The sequence below is a fragment of the Haplochromis burtoni genome, unplaced genomic scaffold (assembly GCF_018398535.1).
Source record: "Haplochromis burtoni strain Fernald_Lab_line unplaced genomic scaffold, NCSU_Asbu1 Contig_168, whole genome shotgun sequence".
Taxonomy (NCBI): Eukaryota; Metazoa; Chordata; class Actinopteri; order Cichliformes; family Cichlidae; genus Haplochromis; species Haplochromis burtoni.
Window position 1 is genome coordinate 307,567 of NW_024582529.1, and position 23,719 is coordinate 331,285.

The window sequence follows — 23,719 nt, forward strand, 5'->3', positions numbered from 1 at the left end:
CACTCCAAGTCTAAACATTTATTATCATAATTATAACCTTTTTTTGGCTCTTGGAGTTTGACTCACTGTGTTACCTTAGTGCTTAAATGGTTCCAATATCTCAGACTTACAGTTGTCTATCGATTGGCTTATAATAATTAATTAATAAATCCAGAAAATTTACTATCAGCATTGAAGACATTATTGTTCTCGCTGGCTGCTTATAAAATCGAGGGAAAACTTGATCAGCCCGGTTTTACATAAAGTAAGTTAAACTTCAGTGATGTCAGTCCGTCCAATTAGGAAGCATAAACCACCAGGAATCCATTTCAGCTGCTTTAGTACAAATCTAAGTGACAACAGGTGCACTGGGGCATCAACAACAAGACGACCCCCAAAAAGGGAATGGTTTAAGCAGGTGTTGATGGCAGACCATTGCTCTCTGCTTAGCCCTCCCAACTTTTAAGGGTTTTTGTTCCTGCTGGTAGCATGAGGCAGTACCTGCAACCATTCAGGTGTGTGCAGGTTGTCCAGCTCCTCCAGCGAGACACGGCATCACAGGAAGCTTTGCTGTGTCTGATGTTCCCGTGTTGGTGCTATATAACATGGACTATATTTGTCCAGGTTTAACATTGCAAATGATCAATCATATTGCTATAATGTCATAGTTTTGAGATGTGGAAAAATAATCTGCTAGTGTCCACAAAAGTCAGAGAAAGCAGGCATTTAGGTTTAAATTGTGTTTGTAGTTACAGTTATGGAGTTGCGGTTTGGTATGTGGTGTGATGGTGCAAAACTATGACATCACAACAATGAGCTCGGTCACTGGCAGTGTTGAACCTGGGACATTAGTTTTGGCGATCTGGGAACAGTACCAGCACGGGGATATCCGACCGTGTGGAGATGCCAGGAGAAGTTACATGAGGAGAGCTCATGGACAGGACCGTTGGTTGTTTTGCAGGGACAAAAATAAATCTGCATAATGATAAATCATTGAACACAGAGCCATCTAATGAAACTGTTATGTAAACACTGGCCACTGGTGCTGGTGAATCCCTAACAAAAAACAGCATTGTTTCGGTAGTGACCATGAGGCTGACCTGTTGTGCGATCAGTAATGATGAATAATAGCACATAATGCTCGTCCTTCATCGAAAGATTGGGTATCAAATCTGAACTTCTGCAGCTGATTAAGTGCTCCTCTGGCTTGTGCCAATTTGCAGTCAAATTAGTTCTCGCTGATTGCATTTTCCCCCTGCCGATATTAACAAACAATGATGGTGATGATTGCTTTAATGAGCTTAAAGAAACTCGCTCACTGTTCACTCACTTGTGAATGTATATAAATGCCTTTAATTACTGACAGTTGACTTAATGACTTTGTCATATATAAACCCTTAAAGCAAACTTAATTGTTAGTGTATGTATGTAACCAGAGAGAGGCACTGAGATGATGTTCTTAATCAGACCTCTGTTCCTGCATTATGCTTTGAGTTGCTTTTAGTGTTTTAGTGCAGCTGTAGTCAAAACAGGTTCTCACACAATATTATGTTATCAAGGGGCAGAAGTAGAGTTACATTATGATTCCACAGCATGAATAAAACATCAGTACTGGGCTGATTAAGATTGTATTTATCTGACAGAAAGAAAAAGAAATTCATAAAAACAAATGTGCAGTAATTACATTGTATTGGCATTTCAAGTAAGTGCGATCCACCTGGAGGCATTGAGATCATTTATCTGCAGTCAGTTGTATCTCGAATCACCTGGAACCCTAAATGACCTTCCATAGTACTATGACAGTATGAAATTACAAAATACCTTAATGCCAGGTTTATATTTACAGTAAACTGTCTCTGAAGGCCTGCAGCTGGTATTATATTTATTCTTGTGCTGACTGATGAGCTCTACTTTCCAAACATTTTTATCTACACAGGCCACCTGCAACTGTAACTGCATGCAGAAGTACTTTAGGGCTGCTCGGTTATGGCAAAAGTCCACATCTTATGGTTTAGTTTTTCCAGTAATTGTAATCTGTATTATTTATTTAGTTAGTTAATTTAATTTATTTCCGAGGTGGAGGCGGTGGGGACTGGATGATCCGCTGTTTACAGCATTGCTGTGAAGGCAATGGGTGCCTTTGGTTCATAATATAAGATAAAACGAGAGCTTTGTAGCAACCGTTCATTATAAAACTAATTGTTTTATCAAACTGTGATTGAAATTAGGCTCTTATTATTGGAAATATTAGATTTTTGTTTTAATCGCTGTATGTTTTAATGAAGTCGTCATCAGTTGAGTTTAAGAAGAAGAAATGTGAGGAATGACTTTGGTGTCTCTCTGCTATGAAAACCTTGGAGGCCACATGCTCAAAGCAAGCTTTTGATGAAGCCACTTATATTCATAAACGGCTTTTCTGCCATACCTGTCGTACCTGCTCACCTCTATCTGATCTGCTCAGCGCAGCAGTGTTAGGTATCACTGCTGAGTCAGATTGAATCAAAAGATCTGCCCTGGAATGGCGGCTGTCAACTTTGTTGTTGCTTTTTTTGATTTTCAGCTGCAGAAAAGTGGCGGGAATTCAGTGTGCTGCCAACAAAAACACAGTTTTTCAGCAGGGCAACAAAAGAAGAAAGAGAACCACAATTTACAGTAAAGTCACAAACTATTACAAACATACGAAGAGAAGCTGTTGGCATCACAGGTGTGAAATACCTCGAGACTGCCGACACTTTGCTTGCAGCTTCCTCCGTGCTCCTTTTGCTCTCGTGCTAACAACTGGTGCACTGCTGCTGACACATGGTGAGGCAAACACAGAGCAACATAGAACTGAATTGAATAGATTGGCACATTTTTACTGATACTCAATCCAGCTTTTTGAGTCAGGATTGGAGTGATGCTTCCCAGCTGGAGACCTGTACAGTAGTCATAATTACAACAGCATAGAACCAGAGCCAGATGTAAGTAAACACCTCAGTCACTGGGTGAGACACCCTCAAAAATCACAAACAAAGGCACTGGGAACTTTTAATGATCCTTCCATAGGTTCACCCACAGAAACATTTCGACTTTTGCTTCCTTTAAAGAGGCTTCCTCACCAAAGGTTCTCACTGGAGAACCAAACTGAGTTTTAGCAGCTAATGAGGACAGTTGTGTCCATATTTCTCCCTCTGTCCTCAATCCATCCATCTTTCCACAAGTCATCATCGCTCTGCATCCTGTTTCCTTTCATTTTTATATTCTTAGTCTTTCTCTGTGACACCTATCCTGGGATTTATTAATGCAGACTCCTGTTTTTTTCCCTGCAGTGAAAGAAGGCATGAAGACATCATCCTAGTCATCAGTCATGGCCGATAAAAGGAAACTCCAAGGTGAGATTTCTGCCTGAGTGTGTGTGTGCATGCATGTGCATGTGTAAAAGGGCATTAGTGAGATGATCAGGTGCCAGGTGGATTAGGTTAACCACAAATTACAATAAAGATCTCATTTGATCTCAATGAAGAGTTTGTGTTATGTGTGTTGCTGTTGGAAAGTCCCCTGATGTTTTGTCTGTGATAAACTCCGCCCATGTGTCACTCTGACCGGAAAAAGATAAATAGTGCACGAGCACACCTATACCTGCTTCGTTGGCAAGCAGTTTGTTTTGCGACCAAAAGTGGAAAATTTTCTTTAGTTTATTTCCTTAATTACGTCACAGTGCTTGTTTAAAAGAGAGCCAGGGCTTGTAAACAAAAGTCACATGTGTTCACAAGCAGCTTGTTTGTGGAGTTACGTAAGTGTTCATCCTGCCAGGTTAGAAATGTTTGGCTTCACATGCAAGCTAAAACAAATCTGGTTTTGGTTTTCTAACTTTAACTAAAGCATGGGAGATTTACCTGCTTTGTTCTGTGTCAAATAAAAGCACAGAAGAAAATAATGTTTAATGTGCACAGGGCTCGCAAAATTTCAAAATCCCTGGTAGCCCTTCGGGCAGACACTCTTCAGTTTTTGATAGCCCAAAATAAATTTAAGTAGCCTGAAAAAAAACAGAGGACAATTTTTTGATGGATGTTTTGTTTTGTAATGAAACATCCTTTAAAAAAATAGTTAAAACACAAATTACAACAACTGTATAAAAATTATAATCATCAACTCAAATATTTGGTTCTAATTGAACAGAAATTTCTATGAACTTGTAAGAACTGTGTAGAACATGAATCAGTCTGTGCCTGAATCTGAAATTTCCACTGAAGTCACGGGTAAGAGGTAAGTGGAACCAAGATCTAGGCCATTTGCTTTGTGTGCAAAGACTGCTACATTTTGCCAAAGTTTGTCATTTTAGCTTCTTTCTGTTTCTTTAGTCTTGAGTCAGACTGGATTCTTTCCTGCCCTCCAGTAAAATTACCTACATAGCTCATTCTCCTCTCAGGAGCTTTTTATGTGTTTGCCTGCTTAAATCAGATGGCCTGACAGTTTCAGATTGCCCTCCACTGTACATCAGAACTAACCACTTTACAAAGTTGGGTCTCTTTGAAGTGTGAATGCACATTTTCTGTTGAGTTTGTGCAATCCGAACATGGATTCCAAACATAACTTGATGATAAGGACAGAAAACCTCCAAGCACATTACTATCGATCTTCTTAAATAGGGTTTCACTCTGCTTTACTTTATTTTCTCTTATATATGTACCATTACATTGATAGGTACTTATATTTGACATGTATTCCCGGGAGCAAAAATCTGCACATAAGATAAAAAGGTAATATTTTGATCTGTGAGTTATCCAGATCTACTCAAGAGGAGTTCGTGGGTAAGAAACGGAGTCACTGGGTAAAAATTCAAATGATTTTTGATGCGAGTTACCAACACTTCTTTTTAAATAAAATCAAACTAGATGGTGCTTAGCTTTTTGGTGTTAGTTCAGTGTGCCAAAAAATTAATATGAGAAACTCACGACCCAGTTACTCAGAAAACAAAACCTGTTGTGAGCAGTTTCATGTAGGAACTGTTCTCTACCTGCTGTCTCTGTCTATTAGATGTAACAGAATGGGCAGGATAGGATAGAAAGATCCTTAGTGGATCATTTTATAAAGCTGCCGAGGTTTCTCACAGTTAATTCGGCCTGTACAAGTTTGTCTTGGGCAGAGCTAAAATTTTAAAAGACAGTTCAAAATTACATTTATGCACATTATTACTTTGCAGGAGGAAGTGTGTATCCATCAGCGATGAGATTTTGCCAAGGTGTAAACACTGATAGCGTGAACTGCCATGTAAGCTTGTTGTCAGGCAGCTTTTTATTTTGGCGACTGCAGGTAGAAGAAGGTTCCTACATGAAACTTGTGGAGTTTTCTGAATAACCAGGTCATGATGATTTATTTTCACCTCAAAGGTTTTGTTTTATTTTTTTTAAAGCTAAGTGCCATCTATTTTGATTCTATTCAAAGGAAGGCAGGCATTTCTACAGCTGATATATTCAAAGCTTGGTAACTCGCATCCAAGTAATTTGAATGGATAAATTACAATACAAGCCAGAGGGAAGATATGTAAATTTGATTTTGGGGTGAACGACGTTGTTTTAAAAGTTCCACATCCTTCCTGACTGCATATGTTATCTATTTTTACCTCCACCAGGAAGGTTGTGTGGAAGGTTTGTTATTTGAATAAATAAAAATAACAAATTTTGTGAATTTTTATGTATTTAAGATTTGGATCTGGAGTCAGAAATCAATTTTGCATCAAATCTTCGTAAATAACCATAGAAACTGAAATAAGGCATCATTGGAGACGCTGTTTTGATGTTTTAGAAGAAAATCACAAACTAATCTGTAATAGATATTTTTTCTGGATCCAGGAACTGACTTTGGTGTGCAAGGAAATTTTCAGGCTTGATGTTGACATGCAGGGTCAAAGTGCTGTCGTTAAATTTTTGAGTGAACTGTGTATACACAAAGTATAATCATTTTTATTTCCCTCATAAAATTTTCTGTCTCTTTGCATTTCCTGTTTTGGTTTAGTGAAAATGTTTCTACCTGTTTTTGTGCACAGGGTGACATTGCATCCGTGCACGCCGGCAGACATCTGTGCAAAAGTCTGCTCACTGCTCTGACACACTTTCACAGAAACTAGAGCATGTGTCAAGCTCTTTGTTCTATACTTTTATTTTGAAAATTTAAACAAGTACTACCACACTCACAGCTCTTGGATGATAATGCTGGGATAAAATTCTGACACTCACCACAACAAGTCTTGTAACCTGAACCCAGACCTTTGTGTGAATACCAAAAAACCTCGAGGCTTTTTTCTCCCTCCCGTCGATGTCTTTAACTTTGATGGGTTTCTCCAGCCGACGCTTGTCGCCGCAGGCTAAAAAACACTTTTTTGACAGGATTCAGCATCACTCATCCTATCACATGATATTCCCGTGAGTTCTCCGGTTGAACAGCTGTCACATTAAAAACAAAAACCCATATACGTATCCCCCTAAAATGTTGTCATGAGTAAAAAAAGATCAAGCACCAGCACGGCCCCGGCTCTGTCAAATTGTAATGTATTATTACAGAGGAGGTAGACTTTCATCTAAAAATAACACAGCCACGGCAGTATCTTAACATCAAGGCTGTTTAAGGCCAGACTCAAGCTGGAGTTTGTTCACACAACTTGGCTACAGCAGCGGGTTTCTCTCGACCTCACTGGTTGCTGCTTATTTCCTCATCACTCCTGTTATCTTCATTAGCAAACACACAGTGGATCAAATAAAAGTCTGATGTATTTAAGAGATTAGAAATACAAGGGTATGAAATCAAAATGTTACTTTCGTACTATGAAAATATGTCAAAATTATGGTATTTTTAAATATTTAAACATCACTCTGTTATACAATCATTTTGACTCATTTCTCAGGCAGTTACGGCTACAATGTCAGTCTGGTATAAAAATGTTGGAGAAAGGAGACCTGTCATAGTTTTCTCTTGTGACTTATCAGAAAACAGATCAAACATCCAGGGTACCAGTGCTTATTTCTGTTACTCTGCATCATAGACATTAAATTAGTGCAGTTGTTGTTTATTTAGTTCAGGGTGGTGGGTGTGCCTGAGCCTTTTCCAGCTGTCGTAGGGCGAGAGGTGGGGTGGACCCAGCACAGAGCTCCATTCATATCCTGGGTTAAGCATGCAGCCGTGCTAATGGAAATCTGCTATTTTCCATAATATTGATATGTCCCAAGCTGGTTATAGTAAAAGATCCTGCTAAACAAAAACGTGATTGTAGCATTTGGAGTTAGTGTAAACATATTTTTAGCTTGCAAAATTTCACGCTGTTATGCCCTGTACTTATGAGCTTATGAAGGATCAAAAACACGAGGGAGAATAGGAGGAAGGTACTTTCGGTGGCTCCCTGGATGTTTGATTTGGCGGCGCTGGGTGCTTTCTCTCAAGCGACCACTCATGTGTATCTGGGCTTGGGACTGGACAAATTTCACCTCCATTCTTATGTATTTTGGGTCTGTAACTCTGAAAATACCATGAAGGTAAAAAGTTAAAGTTGCAAGCTGGCTCCTAGAGACTCCAAGTTATCCCCCTTGCTTGTGAAATCTCATTTTCTTTCTTAAAGCTGAGCATTTTCCATCTCTGCCCTGGGTTTTAGAAATCAGATGTCACAGTTGATGGGCAGAAAAAATGAGGATGCTACACACTCATGCAGTAGTAACCTATCAAGGTTACATGCCCAGTGCATAACCTGCTTTATCATCTACCTTATGTGGGATTTACAGTCGCCCTGTTTTGCAGATCTATGCAAAGAATTTAACCGACACAGAGAGTACCGAGATCAAACACTGTCCATAAAACATAGTTGTCACTGTCATGTCATCGGCTGGTTTCTGTACTCTGCATTTTGAAACCTCAATGGCTGTGTACAAACTACCACTTTACCAAATGAGCATCATGGTGTGTTCATGGTGCTGCTGGAAATACATGTGAAACATGACAAGTTGGGAATATCTGTTTAGGAGGTGTGGTGGTTTTTGGCAGACCTTTTTCCCTCACTTCACATGTGCATGCATTTTAGTACAGTCTGTGAACTAGTCACACCCTTTATCTGCTGATTTTCGTTTCTGGAAACAAATTTTCCCCTCCTTATTTTTGTTTTCCTGAACACAGCTGTTTGTCTGGCTGGTGTCATGTGTACACTAAATGAATATTTTCCACTTTTAAATGGGAAAAAGTGAATATTGGGGCTGGAGGCTGAAGGGGTTGGTGGTGTTGTGAGGAATCTCACCACTCATACCAGCGACCACAGTTTGAGTCTCTCACGGGACCAGATTCTACACTTGGCCTGTGATATTTTATGTTGTTCATTGTCATTAGAAACTTTAAAAACATAAATGGTTAGGTTCAGAAAATATGTAATAGTATTTAAAATTCTACTATGAGACTAGGCTGTACATTTATGATGATCTTGATTTTCCCTGACCAAGTAAACCATGACATAAAGCTGTAATTGGATGAGATACGGGTGAGCATATCATGATTTTCCACTCCAGGACTTACATTGACATTCCTCTGCGGTATGTAAAAAGCAGAATGACTAGGCTGATGTGGTCCAGGTCAGAAATGTTAAAATTAGACTGCAAGCATTTTCCTGTTTACATTTGATAGCCACGAGCTAATCCATGCGACCACAGAAGGGAGACGTAAATCTGTTGAGCCTAAATCTAGACGTGTTTGTCTCTTTCTGTCACTCCCTAATCGCTTCTGACTCTTTAAACATCCACCACACGCTATTCATGGAGCTGCATTTCTAAGATATTGGGAATTAGCTGCTGTATATGTGCCACCACTTGCTCAGGAGCATAATGTGCCTTTTACAATATGCATATTTCATGAGATGCCAGCCACAGTTTTAAGTGCCTTGTTGTTATATGGTGCATTTATCGCTTCTCTTTGTGCCCGACACAAAAACAGCCCTCCAGTGGCCTGTTTTTAAGCTGGAGCCACTTTGCTGAGCAGAACGCCTCAAACCTGGAAGCAGGAATATATTGATGGTAGAAAAAACTCTGGTTTTAATCAAATAACCAGTACAGCTAGAGCCATGATCGGCAGCGTCAGTGCTCATATACTAAATAATTTCCCAAACATGACATTTCTTTTTATTATTCTGTGCTAATGACTACATCTCATACATGTTTAAACACAAGTCAGTTTAACTAAAAAAAGAGGTCAGCGATGCTCTGACGTGATGAATCCGTTATTATTTATACTCTGTTCTTCCCACCTCTTATGAAATGACTTTGATGAGGAAGTCATGTGTTCTGGCTTTGACCTGCTTATACAGCTTCTTTGAATTAGAACGGAGACACATGTCTCATATGCTTTATATAAACTTTTTGCTCTTTTTTGGTCTCCTCCAGGTGAAATAGATCGATGTCTGAAAAAAGTAGCGGAGGGAGTGGAGCAGTTTGAGGATATTTGGCAAAAGGTAAGAAACAATCATATTATTGGGACTGCAACTTTCTGTTTTTTCATTTTGACTCAAAGATATCCTGCAATGGAGTCATGGTAGGGATGAGAGGGATAATTGCATTTTAATGCTGCAGTCAGTTGGTGTTGTGGCACAGTGATTGTCTGGGTTTATGCTTTACTTTCATATGAAGAGGAGCTAAAGTGAAAATCTAACAGTAAGACGCATTAAACAACTTAGCTGCTATAACTTTGTCTGTAAATCGAGTTGCCACTTAAAAAAGAAGGCTGATATTATTGCATGTCATAGACTGTATCTAATAAATATAGAGGTGACAGCTGTGACATCACCTACTAGTTTTGTACTCTGCATTTGGAAGCTTTCGCTATAGCATGTTGGATGCTGCCATGCTGGTTCTTGAAGCATGTGCGACCATATTTGAGTGAGAGGGTGGTGTGCTAAGTTATCAGCAGGTTAGCAACATGCATTTCTATGTTACACAGCTTCAGATGCGTCCACTAGAATCTGAGAACCTGGAGTTTTGTCTCAAACACAGTTTCACAGACAGTTAAGAGAGACGCAGACAGATCTGCCAATATTTTAATCGTGGCTCAAGAGTTGGGAGTTCGCCTTGTAATCGGAAGGTTGCCGGTTCGAGCCCCGGCTTGGACAGTTTCGCTCATTGTGTCCTTGGGTAAGACACTTCACCCGTTGCCTACTGGTGGTGGTCAGAGGGCCCGGTGGCGCCAGTGTCCAGCAGCCTCGCCTCTGTCAGTGCGCCCCAGGGCGGCTGTGGCTACAATGTAGCTTGCCATCACCAGTGTGTGAATGGGTGGATGACTTGTTGTGTAAAGCGCTTTGGGGTCCTTAGGGACTAGAAAAGCGCTATACAAATACAGGCCATTTACCATTTTACCATTTACCAAAACGCATTAAACAGAAAATAATATGTTCATACTTTTTTAAAATAAATAGATTTTATAAACCCTTTTGCTTAACCCACGTGACCAACATATGCCACAGTTAAAGCTGATATGGCTGGACACACTGTGTGATGACACTTTCTAAATTACCCCAAAAAGTTCGAAATTATATCCTGTTACCTATCAGTGCCTATCTGAAAGCATGCATGCATCATATTAATATATATCTGGGGTAAGGCAATGTCAAGTTCTATCCCATATTTACTGAATGTCTTTATTTTGCATAGTCTACAAAGGTATAAAAAAACAAGAAATGTCTAATATTAGAAAATGTTCAGAAAAAGTGCAAATGCTCCACATGAGGTCCACGATGTTCTCTGTGATCAGTGTTCAGTCCTGACAATATTCTGTTTGCAGTTTTAAAGAAGAATTCAAGAAGCATGTTTGTAAAAAGGTCTTAAAAATATGTTAATCATTAAGTTATTGTTCACAGATTCTCTGCCAACCAAGTGATCAATTATTATTGACTGCTCGTTCCATCTGTTATCATTCAGGCTCTGCGGGGACACTTTCTCCCTCTCAGGCTATTTGTTGCTAATGTTTCCGTGCAGCATTAGTTTCATCAGCCTCCTGCATTTATTAACCTTAGTAGTTAATAAAGGTTGCCATTACCACAACAGGATGTCCAATACTCATGAGACTCATAATAAACAAAGTGAATACAGCTGTTATTAAAACAATGCTTTGCCCAGAGCGCACAGCAGCGCCCACAGTGAACATCGGCTTTGCTAATAAAGAGGCACAAAGTCATTAGCGCATTAACAAAGATCCCAGTTGCCTTTTTTCCCTTCATTACATCCACTTTTTATTGTGCTGTTGGCAGTTGCTGCGTTTCCTTATGACCTTCCAGAAGCATGTGTTCTTCATAAATACTCATGTTTGTTTGGATGACCTTTGTTAGTTTTATGTCTCACTTTATTACCCATTTAGTTCTTAGGTTTATGTTTTTGTCCTACTTAATCATGTTGTTTTTGCTACGTAATCAGTTAGTAGCACTAATCTAATTAAACAGGATAATTGTGATTTTAAGAGTATGATCACATGCTTTACTTGCAGGCTGTAAAGCTTTCAACAGATTGGATGATTTTTAGTATGGTACATTTTGAAAATGAAGGCGTGCACTGCTGCACTTCAGCTTTGACCCTTTGTCTCTGTCTGTCTCTCTCTTTTTTTGCAGCTTCACAATGCAGCCAACACAAACCAGAAGGAGAAATATGAAGCAGACCTCAAGAAAGAGATTAAAAAGCTACAGGTAAGGAACAAAGGAAACCAGAAAATAAAAGTTTTTCCACTGACAGGTTGTTTGAGGTGTTCTGGGCTCCCACAAAGCTGATTAAATCAGTATAACTTCAGAGTAGATGTGTCTGATTTTAAATAATTCCAAAGTTTAAAAAGTCAGAGAAGTCAAAAAGCAATCTCCATTAAAAGAAAAACATCATTGTCATGTTGAACTTAAAAAACGAACAATAAAACCCCTCCAGCGTGCAAGCCGTCATCAGCAAGGGTAAACAGATTTCCTGGAAGCAACCATTGTTTTTTCTAGAGGTTTTTCATCTACAGTTTGACCAAAAGCTGTAAGATCTGTGCAGTCTTCTGGTTTAAAATGTTAATTTGATTATCTGAAAGCCAGTTATAAATTTTGCTTAGTGTCATGGTGCTACATCAAGCTGGAAGATCCAGTGATTGTCACCAAACCACTGCTGGATTATGGGAAGTTGGTGTTTAAGGAGGGTTTTAATCTGGTCATTCCTTCGAGACCTCCTGAGATTTGTTAAATGATGCTTCTCCGTAGTCTATATTATGACACAAATCAATATATATTTTGAATCAACAGGACAGTGTCTCTTAAGTCTGCAGATTTTAACCAGGAAAACAGCCATTCGGTTATTAAAAATGCACTGAAACGCTGGTTTTCCTCTTAAATAAACAAAAGTGACATAGGTGTTTGCCTTCCTGAGTCAGCAAACCTTTAACTTGAGTTTTATTCACAGGTTCAGTGACATTACTGAATGAAGAAGCTGGGAACACACCCCAAACTGTAACAATTCAAAACACATCAGGCGCCACCAGAAAACACTTGAGCCTGATTAGAGTTGTTTTTTTCATAGTTTTTATTATCATGCATCCTGTAATCAGCACCACGTTTGCAGGAGCAAGAGACTCCTCCACTGAAACTCCTCCACCTCTGCAACCGACTCTGCTTTCTGAACCGCCCACAGGTCACACAAGTTTTGACATCACTGAATCAAAATGAATGGAAATGTGAAAGGGTTGGACCACTGATAAGATTATCCACGCAGACCCTCCCTTTATTGATAACTGATTAACAAGGTGTATTTTAAGCAGACTGGGGTAATGTTAAAGTCCTGTAATGCTGCTAAAATGTACAACAAAAAATGGAATCACAGAAACTTCAAATAACTTCTGGAGGCGTGGAGAAAGCTGCGTAAGCATTTTATGCCCACTGTGAAAATCAAATCTGAAAGTAACAATTCTCTGTTCGCACTTAGCGACACATCATAACCTGTTTTGTTTCAATGGAATTTCTGAGTTTATTGCGCCTTAACATGAAAAATATGTTGTTCACTTTCTATTCTCGGCAGTGTAAGTAGGAAAACGCCACTCTGTGAAATGTGCTTCATTTCCAGCCTGAAGACAAGAACACAGGACCAAGAGCATCACAGTCACATGTAGCAATGACTGTTTTACCTTAATAAGTGACCAGAAACGGACAATAACTAATTGGCTGGAACCTCTTTGCTCTTTTGACCTCTTCAGTCGGGTTTTGTTTAGTTCTCTTGTTTCTTCTCCTCGCTTCATCATGCTTTCAAGTTTTTCACTTACAAGCACACAAACAAAAATCAAGGAAAAAATACAAAGAGCACGTAGGAATATCCTCCTGTTTTCACTTGTTCTGGGTTATAATTAACTGTTCAGTGTATTTTGTCCTCTTGTTGTCACTCTGTGGGCCATACTTCCTTTGCTCTCTCCACTTTGTTTGTATAGATTTCTTGAAAGGAGGAGATCATTATTAGATGGCACCAGTGTTCAGGTGGCTATTTCCAATGCAGGGAGCATAAGGACAGCTAATTTCTCCTTTTATTTTCAGTCAGACTCACATTTTCAAAGGATTTTTGTAAAAACTGATTCAGCTTGGACTTGTTAGCCTGATATCCTCGTTTCTAAGTTTGCATGACTGATAGGGCTGCAGCTGCCACAATAAAAAAACAAGCAGATAGAAGTAAAGTAGAATTATCTTTTAAAATTAGATAACAGCACGGTGACCTTTCCACAGGTTTTCTGGAGAGACAGGCCTCTGGGAATGATTGAGTTGATTTTCTTTTCTTTTTTTGTGATTTCTGTGAAGTCACTCAGTTTAAGGCGGGGCTATCGTTACTCAGCTCCTGACTCCTTTTAGCACCAGGTGTGAATGGGTTCTAATTTGTGGCCAATCAGCAGTGAGCAGGTGAGACAGAAGCTGCTGATCTTAACCTGACGTCTCTGAAAATGGACTGTGAAGGCTGAGATGTTTGCTGACTTGAATCATTTAACCTGCCACACATAAAGGTGTGTGTTTGTAGTATTAAATATCATCTTGCTCAGCCTGAAATGTTCAGTGTTGTCATGAGGACCAAACTTCACGCCAAGCCTGTTTGCTGCATGCAGACATCATGTTCACCACCCATGACTGCTGGAGAGGAGGCTGCGCTCCTATCACAGACTTCACTGATGTATCTGTGTCTCTCTCTGTCTCTTTCTCCCTCCTCTCCCGCTATGTCCCCCCCTCTTTTTCCTTCTTCTTCTGGTCCCTCAGCGTCTTCGAGACCAGATCAAGACGTGGGTGGCATCAAACGAGATCAAAGACAAAAGGCAGCTAGTAGAAAACCGCAAACTCATAGAAACGGTAAGTAGAAACTGAGGATGAAGGTCATTATGACACGTCCTCCAGGGCCTGTTTACACTCTGGAGGACTACTTGTTTTGAAATCTGGGAAAAAAAGTCAGATAAACAAGTTTTATGAGATTTTTTTTCTTTCTTTTTTTTTTTCTCAAATAATTGAAAGTTGTGCTAGGTTAGTGGTCTTTATGGAGCCATTTACCTGCAGTTATCCACTAATACTTGGCCCCAGTAATATTACCACTAAGAGCTAATGAAAAACAGTGCATGTTTTTAATTAATGTTGAGCTTTATTTTTACCTGTTTATATTTTTTGGGGTGGATTAAAGAAAACAGTTCATTGTTTTCAGTTATTTTTGCTTTTTTATATTTTTCCAGCTCTGTCAGTAAATTTTTATCCTTCTAAAAGATGGATGGAGCAGAACTGACTAATTACTCATCACAGATATCAGTCTTTACTGGGTCTTTGCTGAATAATGCTGCTTAAAGTTCTCATTGAGGACAATGCAGCACAAGCTGCACCAGCTCTTTAGAAATGGATCCTTTGGGTCCAGTAAGTCACAAGATGGTCTCTCTATAGAGCAGGCTTGTGGTGTATCCCAAGGATATTCAGTCAGATTGGGATCAGTGAGTTTGTAATTGACTTTGATCTGTTTTTGCGTCTTCCTGCCGGAGGAGGCGGCTGTTGTTACGGAGTGCTTAAAACTTATGTCTTAAAAAAAAAAGAGACAATGTCCAGAAACAGGATTCCCCGAGGCTCAGTCCTAACAGAGTGTCCCTTTATTGTTTGCTGTACAGTGGCTGTAACTGAGGAAGATAGCAGATTGCCTGTTAGTTTGTGGAAATGGAAAGTTGCAAATATTTCGAGTTTAGTGATTGTTTTTTTTTTCATTAGTCATTGCCTTCAAGTGCTTACAATGCCAGCTGAGCTAGAAGTTTATTTTTTTCTTACATTTCTGTTTAAAATCATTTTGAAATGTTTTAAATGTTCCTTTTTATTGCTGTAAAAATTCTCACTGCACCTTCAAATGCACACAGACGGTGCCGCCTTTAGAAGCTCAACAACAAACAGAAACGGTGTGAACGTGTTGCCAAAATTATTCCCTAGATTACTGGCTCAGATTAAAGAGCTGCGCCCATTTTCATCTGCTCCGCTATCTAACACCTGTCCTCCAGGCCTCGGAGCCACGTGAGCCTTTGATGAGGGCTTTTGAGATGGACTGAATGTGAGCCACCTGCCTGCACAATGAGGGACCTCTGCAACTCAGCAGAGGTCCCTTTTAGACGTTCTTCGAGTTTTCCTGCAGTTTTGTTGGTTGACCTGAAATTGCAGTCCTGCAGGAAGCGGAGGGAGCTTGTTAGAAACATGTTGCCTCAACAGCAAAAGATCATTCACAACCTACTGGGTGTTTACACAGAAATGTGACCAAGATGAACTTGCAGTTTAGAGCCGTGAATGCAGGGTTGGTGTTGAAACCGCTGCAGGCAGAGAAGAGACTTTAACAACATTCAGTCACAGACAATATGTCCCATTTATCAGCCGCTAAGAGGCGTTCAGGAGCTCTTCGAGTTCAAGAACTACATTTATTAAAGCAACGCTTTTGTTGGTGTTCAGATTATTTAAGAAATCAGTGGAATAAATGACATTTTCTGCAGTTCTACACACTCAGTGGTCACTTTATTAGGTACAACTGTAATGCCATTTTTAGATGGTTTTCACTGTTGTGGTGCTTTACAATGACAGGTGTTTGGAAAATTATGAACCCTGCATTTTTATAGAGGATTACTCTAAACCCTGAAAAAGGGTTCAACAAATTATAAGAACAAACCTTTGGTTTGTATTCGGGGTGTCAATAATAATTCATATTTAAAAATGAAATATTCATGTGTAGTTCCAATGATCATGTATTTAAACTGGTTTAAAGTTCCAGAGCTCCATTTATTTCCATTTGTTCAGGCACTGTGTCCATATGAAGTTGTGAAATGAAACAAGAGAACCACATTACTCCACGTGCATAAATCTATCCACTGGTTGTCTCATCTCTGTAGCGTCTCAAGTGTTTTCCTCTAATAGTCAGCACCTGTCACCACTGCTGCACACCTTTTATCTGCACTCATTTAAGCAGCATATATAAAGAAGCGCCATCCGGTGGCTGGAGGTGTAAACACAAACAAAGATATTTAAAAACGGCCGAGTAGCAGCAGCGTAATGTTAAAGACTCGCTGTGCAGTTTATCTGAGCTCGACAGCTTAGCTACACATTTTATGGATGATTGCAATAAGGTGACAGTGCTGAACTAACAATCCTGTCACAGCAGCAGCTTCTTGCTTCTAGGATAAAGCCTCTAAGTTAGACTCAGTTACTCGCCCAGGTGCTGCATTTAAGCTCCTCAGCGAGCTGTACTGTTTTGCCCTGCATCTGGACTTGCAGGCGTTTCTTTAGCTCATACCTGGTCTGATTGAGTCACTGCAGTTTTGTGCTCTATATTAGCTGCATGACATTTTGTGTACAGACTGAGTGATGAATGCATCAGTGGCATTTCTTCATATCTGTTTGGTCACCTAATTTTTGTAAATGATTTGCCTGAGTTAACCTTAAAACGCAAAAGATAAACAAAATTCGGGCCGACGGTTGACTCGACTCCACATTTATGTGAAAATATGATGGCATGGCAGATTTTTGTATTGTTTTAAATGCCTTAAATCTGAATTTTTAGGATTTTGTTTTCTGCAATTAAACCTTTTTTTATGATAATCAAGTCAAATCGAACTGAAGTTGGAGTAATGTTTAAATAAGGGGGCACAATTAGATGTTTGTGAAGATCAATATATCCCCGAAAACTGAAGTTGATCAGCTTCTTATTTATTTCTTTGTTTACTTGCAGCAAATGGAGCGATTCAAGGTAGTGGAAAGAGAAACCAAGACAAAAGCATACTCTAAAGAAGGGCTCGGTCTGGCACAGAAGGTGGACCCAGCCCAGAGGGAGAAGGAGGAGGTCGGCACGTGGCTAACGGTGAGCTTCATAATCAAATGTTGTCATACGAAAGATGGGAAATGGTTTGTTTGTGACAGGAAGAGTAGTATTTCTTCTAGATTAGTGTCATCTAAATGCTGTCAAGCATCACATTAATTTGTGTAGAGTAGTACTTTCTAATCCTGTAAGTCTAATCACCCATTTAATGTAACCACTGCTGTAAAGCAGAACAGGCGAGTCGAATCACACCGTGGTGAAATCTGTTCTTATTCTCAAAAGCAGAAACTACTTTGAGTCAGCGGCTCAGTTCATGTGTCACAGCTCGGGTCTCTCATGAGGAAGTTTTCTGCTCGAATTGTTTTTAATTTTCTTTTGCAACGAAACCTGGAACTGAAAGTGAAATCAGGTGGAACTAAAACCAAAATTAAAACAAAACGCCGTCTCAGCTTTCAACGAAAACAGACTCCCATTAATCGACAGCCATTTCTAAACATGACCGTACTTGTGTTTGGCGCTCTATAAAATGTGTCGTCATTCTGATCATCAGAGTAAAAAGGCTGATTTTGAGCAGAGGTGTTAAAACAGCGAATCACATAGTTAATTAATAATTTATCTTATTTGTCAAGTTAAAAATGTCAAAATTTGATGGTTTTGTTTTTATACACTTGTTTATTTCATCTTAGACTTAATGGGGGTTTCCCCCAAGTCTCAGAATGGTGGGACTAAACTTGTATGTATATTAGCCCATCTATAATAAAGGCAGTAAATCAATGTTGCCTGTATTTATTTATTTATTTACCTCTCAGTTGTCAAACACTGTTTGGGGTATTGTTGTCACCCTGCCGGGTGGGCAGGCAGTGTGGACACAAGTTTGTAAATGCAGTAACTCAAGAATGAGATGCAGGAGTTTAAAATTGAGACTATAGGTATATTTCCTAGGAGGCTGAGGAATAAGGCTGGTGTCCAACAGTGTGTGTTGGTGTTTTGTGTTCCCAGAAATCTCTTTTTACATTTTTTCTGTGCATTTTATGAACAAAAATATCTATTTTGATTGAATAAATGAAATCTAATGTAATAAACCTGCTTAATTAAATTTTAGTCCATGCTTTGGGAATCCTTCAGCGATGGCCGTGGCTCATTTTCAGGTGTGGCTGCCAAAACATTCCTCCGTTATGGAAAAACTTATGCTGCACGACACATTTTAAACACTCAATGACTTCCTCCTTTTGTTTTGCCTTTTGTAATCTTAACAGCAAAATGAGGCTTTTTAGTTTAATACTTGGTGTTTTTTTTTTTTTTTTGTTGTTGTTTTTTTTAAACATGTTAAGCCTGGGTAAACTTTGTTTTAAACTTATCCGAACCTACTCAATAAGCGAGCGGAGGAAAGTCCCGTTTTCCACTATTAAAAAGCCACTTCTGCATCTAAACATGGTTTGTTTCGTCAGCCGATGATTCCAAACGCCATAGAGCTGATTTTTAATGTCATCCAAGGTTTACAATGGCAGCAAATATTTAAAGATTTTAATGATAAATTTCTTCAAGAGCCGATCTAGTTAAAGGTCTAATAACCAGCTGAGTTTTGTCACACCGCTGCCATGTTAACTTTTAATGTCTTTTCTTGCTCAGAATACGATAGACACTCTGAACATGCAGGTGGACCAGTTTGAGAGCGAAGTGGAGTCTCTCTCAGTCCAGACGAGAAAAAAGAAAGGAGACAAGGAGGTCAGTGTGTGCTCTCATCTCTGATTCATTCATTTTCTTCTCTACTCGCCTCTGAGGTTCTTTTTCTCTCAGCCTTCTCCCTCGTCTGTTTACAGCTGACACAGATCACTCGGTCAGCCGGCCTTAGCCTTGCAGCCTTTCTCTCTCCTCTTTTATCTCCCTCTCTGCTACAGAGATCAGATAGTGTGTCCTCCATTCATCTTCTGTCTCTATCCAGACAAGGGCAACTCTCCTGACTTCCTTCTTTTGGCTTTCGTTTCAAGTCCTCTTCAGGGATCTCATTTATAGAGAAACCTGTGGATGACACAGTGCAGATATTGCAAAAAGCATGAAAACTTTCAGATTCCATGTTTGAGTTTATAGCTCATGCTGAAGAAAATACTTTTGTTATGTCACAAAGTGTTTGCAGCCGACTTTGTTAGCCTCGCATTTAGTTGTGAGCACGAATTTTTCGCCGTGGACGTTTCATAAATGAGACCCAGAGGAGTTTATTTTTATCTGTATCTTGTGCGGTTAGTTTAGCTGGCCAAAAGCGTAGGACCGTCTCTCTCAGCAGAGATCTTCAGAGTTACTGTTGCACTGTACTGCTGCTGTAAGATTGTGGTTTTCAGACCAAAAGTTTAAGGCTTAAAATTTCTTCTGGTATAAAAATCTTCACACAGGGTCTCTCTCTCTGTTGTGCTTTGTACTTTGATTTTTTTAAATGTTCAAGATGCAAGAAGGATGAATTTAAAAACAAACAAACAAACAAGCTACAAAGTGTGTGCAGAGATAAAGAGGGGTTCTGGTTAAATCTTACGTTTATAGGCCACAAAGTTGGCTCCTATTAGGACATGTTGCACTGGCCACTTTAATATGTCCTTACTAATACTGAGCTGGACCTTCTCTTGCCTTCAGAACTGCCCTAATTCTTCATGGCATAGATTCATATATTGATTGCGTCACATAGTTGCTGCAGATTTGTTGGCTGCAGATCCCCGATATAAATCTGCCGTTCTACCGCATCCCAGAAGGGAGCTCCATTAGATTGAGATCTAGTGATTGGAGGCCATCTGAGGACAGTGACATGTTCAGAAAATCAGTTTCAGGCTACTCTGCACAAAGAAGGAAATACTGTATAAATATTTCTTATTGTTCTCTTTGGATGAAAGAAGCTCATGACTAAAATTTTTAACATGGTTTTTTTTTTATTTTTTTTTATAATTTACAGGATACCTCTGGTGATGTTTTTTCCTCTCACTGTGAGCGTGTTGTTCTTCCAGCTCTGTTGTTGTCCAGAAACTATTAAAAATTCGAGTCCTCCGATACACACTGCTGCATTAACATCAGACACACACACACTCTTTATTTTGTTCTGTTGCCCCAAATACTTACTAGAGCACCAAATGTGTTTTAATCTGCAATTGAAAACGATTTGCTGCAGACTGCTGTAGCCGGACCGAAGAATTCATACAAAACTCACAACTTATTTTTTTTTGTGTTTTAGATTAACATTACAATATACATTATATTTTGAGTCTTTTAAGGCTTTATTGGGATCAAAATAGGGAAACAAAAAATAAAAGAAAACAATTTGTTTTAATCAAATCAAATCACTTTTATTGTCACATCACATGTGCAGGTACATTGGTACAGCACATGTGAGTGAAATTCTTGTGTGCGAGCTTCACAAGCAACAGAGTTGTGCAAAATACAATAATGTAAACAAGCAAAATACAAGAATGGCTACATCTGAAACTAATAAATATATGTACAATATATAATAGTATATGCATTTCTGGATGTGTATACTAAATATTTTTCTGTGTGTGTACACATATTTTACAAATTAAATAGAGTAAACAATAAATAAAATATATAAAAATATACAGAGTTGAGACATGTGCAAAACAGTGGCGTTACTGTACAGTATGTAGTGCATAATGTTAAAGTTCCAGTAGTGAAGCTGAGGTGTCTATGACGTGTTCAGCAGTCTGATGGCCTGGTGGAAGAAGCTGTCTCTCAGTCTGCTGGTACGGGACCGGATGCTGCAGAACCTCCTTCCTGAGGGAAGTAGTCTGAACAGTTTATGGCTGGGGTGACTGGAGTCCTTGATGATCCTCCCCGCTTTCCTCAGGCAGCGCTTCCTGTAGATGTCTTGGAGGGAGGGAAGCTCACCTCCAATTATCCGTTCAGAGCACCGCACTACTCGCTGGAGAGCTTTGCAGTTGTAGGCGGTGCTGTTGCCATACCAGGTGGTGATGCATCCAGTGCACTGTCCGGTCTCATGGTGTTCGCTGTGTCGAATCTAGCGTAGAATACGTTTAGATCCTCACACAGAGAGGCCGTGGTCTGCGGTGTGCTGGGTTTCCCTCTAAAGTCTGTGATCGTGTTTAGTCCCTGCCACATACTCCGAGGGTCGTCAAACTGTTGCTCCACCCTGTCCCTGTACTCACGTTTGGCTGCTTTGATCGTCTTCCGGAGTTGGTAATGTGCGTGTTTGTAGTCCGATGTGTTCGCGGAGGCAAAGGCGGTGTTCCATGCCGCGCGAACATCTCCGTTAATCCAGGGTTTTTGATTTGGGAAGGATTTAACTGTTCTGGATGGGACGACATCTTCCACGCATTTCCTGATAAATCCGCAGACTTAATGTTAGAGCCAAATAAACTTGTATACAGGCTTGGACCGTTTCTTAATTACACTTGTGGTCTGCATACTCCTCATGGACATGAACGTCATGGGGTAGTTTTGGATTTTCCCATTCAGAGTATTGCTCAATGCAGTAAGTGCTGTCAAACAAATCCTTCATATCTTTGAGGCTGTGTGGATTAGAGAAAACAAACTTGTGCAGCCGATTGTTTTTAAACTCATTAAAGATGTGTGCTGCACCATGATGCCACCCTGGAAAAAACAGTACAAGGATGATCTCATTAAATTCATGCTTCTAAGTACATATAAACGTCTGACTACAACTGTAGCTGTGGCACAAGAGGCCAAAGAGTTCAGGTGTATGTTGGAGGCTTGTTCATGCTCCTGACTGTTCTGGTGCAGCGTTAAAATGCACTAAGGTGAAACATTAACACGCCACACTTGGCTGCCTGCACCAGCAGCCACACCAGACATTTCCATAAGAGTCCTGACCGCCTGTTTTAACAGCTGCTGTGTTGTTATAATCACATCAGCCCAGCTTGCTCGTGCACTCTTTTCTTTTATTCCTCAGAGGTATCTGGGTGTGTTAGTTTTATCTAAACTTATCTCTGGACAAAGAAACGCAATACATGGCTGAGAGCTCCAGAATATGTATGAAGCTTTAGAAATATTAAATATTGAAGTAAGAGGTGCAGTTATGCATGAGCTAGCTTATATGATGCATTAAGCCATAAAGTGCACATGTAGCGGCACGTTACGCTCGCACAGCCTTATAGCTGTCAAATGCTCCGGCTGCTGTATGCTTTTTTTTTTTTGTTGTTTTTGTTTTTTTTAGTCCAACAGTAAATAATTAATGTAGAGAATTGGCATGCTCAAACATGTTAAGAGATTTTCATAACACAGATATAATCAATGTTTGGACTTAAGCAAATTAAAAAGTAGATTGTGGGCCTGTGTTGCCGCCTCACATTACTTAAATTGCTGTTTTGTTTTTCTTCTTCTCGCCTATTTCTGGTTGTACAGAAGCAGGACCGGATCGAGGAGCTGAAGAAATTCATTGAGAGGCATCGGTACCACATCCGGATGCTGGAGACGATACTGAGGATGCTGGACAACGACTCTGTGCAGGTGGAAGCCATCAGGAAGATCAAGGTCAGAGGCTAGAGTGATTGGTGTTTATTAGTTTATTAATTTAATTAGTGTGCCAAACTTTTCCTAAAAATTAGTTTTACGGCCTTTTTCTTTGTTTTTCCATCAACTAAATGAAATATTTATACAAAAAGTGTAAACCTTCATCAGATGAATTTATTTATATACTGCCACACACAAAATTAGTTTAAGAAATGTTGTATACGAAGCACGGTGGCACAGTGGTTAGCACTGTTGCCGCACAGCAAGAAGGTCCTGAGTTCAATTCCACCATCAGGCCGGGGTCTTTCTGTGTGGAGTTTGCATGTTCTCCCCGTGTTTGCGTGGGTTCTCTCCGGGTACTCCGGCTTCCTCCCACCGTCCAAAGACATGCAGCTTGTGGGGATAGGTTAATTGATTAATCCAAATTGTCACTAGGTGTGAATGTGCGAGTGAATGTGAATGGTTGTCTGTCCCTGTGTGTTGGCCCTGCGACAGACTGGCGACCTGTCCAGGGTGTACCCCGCCTTTCGCCCTATGACAGCTGGGATAGGCTCCAGCGCCCCCCGCGACCCTGAAAAGGATAAGCGGAAGCGAATGGATGGATGGATGTTATACGAAGTTTCTGAATTTCCTTCTATCTGCACTCCTCAGATGACTAGAAGATATTATACATCTACAGCAGAGATCAATTGCGAATCATTGAGGAGAACGAATTCCTTTACGACGATCTGGATTTGGAGGACATTCGTAAGTAGAGAAGGAACACGGGGTTTGGTTTCTGAATTCACACTTTTTGTTTGTATTAGGTGTAATTGTGTGAATGCCCTAGAGGCTGAAAACTCGCCTCAGTTTTCAGCCGATTTTCACCATTCAGATTTTAAACTGTTCTGCTCTTTCTGCTAATGCCAGCTATATCTTTTGGCGCTCGTAACATTTATACTTTTTGAAATATTAAGCATTTTATGCCC

General features: G+C 39.8%; 1 protein-coding gene across 1 annotated transcript in view; it reads left to right on the forward strand.

The window, feature by feature from the left end:
- The window catches only part of cnot3b (CCR4-NOT transcription complex, subunit 3b), a 44,390-nt gene that overhangs the window by 4,497 nt on the left and 16,174 nt on the right, over positions 1-23,719 (forward strand). Inside the window, exons 2-9 of the mRNA XM_042225305.1 lie at positions 3,288-3,350; positions 9,366-9,433; positions 11,576-11,650; positions 14,213-14,302; positions 17,181-17,309; positions 18,897-18,992; positions 22,644-22,772; positions 23,411-23,498. Coding sequence (XP_042081239.1) covers positions 3,326-3,350; positions 9,366-9,433; positions 11,576-11,650; positions 14,213-14,302; positions 17,181-17,309; positions 18,897-18,992; positions 22,644-22,772; positions 23,411-23,498 — 700 coding nt within the window. The 5' untranslated portion in view covers positions 3,288-3,325. The remainder of the gene's footprint in view (positions 1-3,287; positions 3,351-9,365; positions 9,434-11,575; positions 11,651-14,212; positions 14,303-17,180; positions 17,310-18,896; positions 18,993-22,643; positions 22,773-23,410; positions 23,499-23,719) is intronic.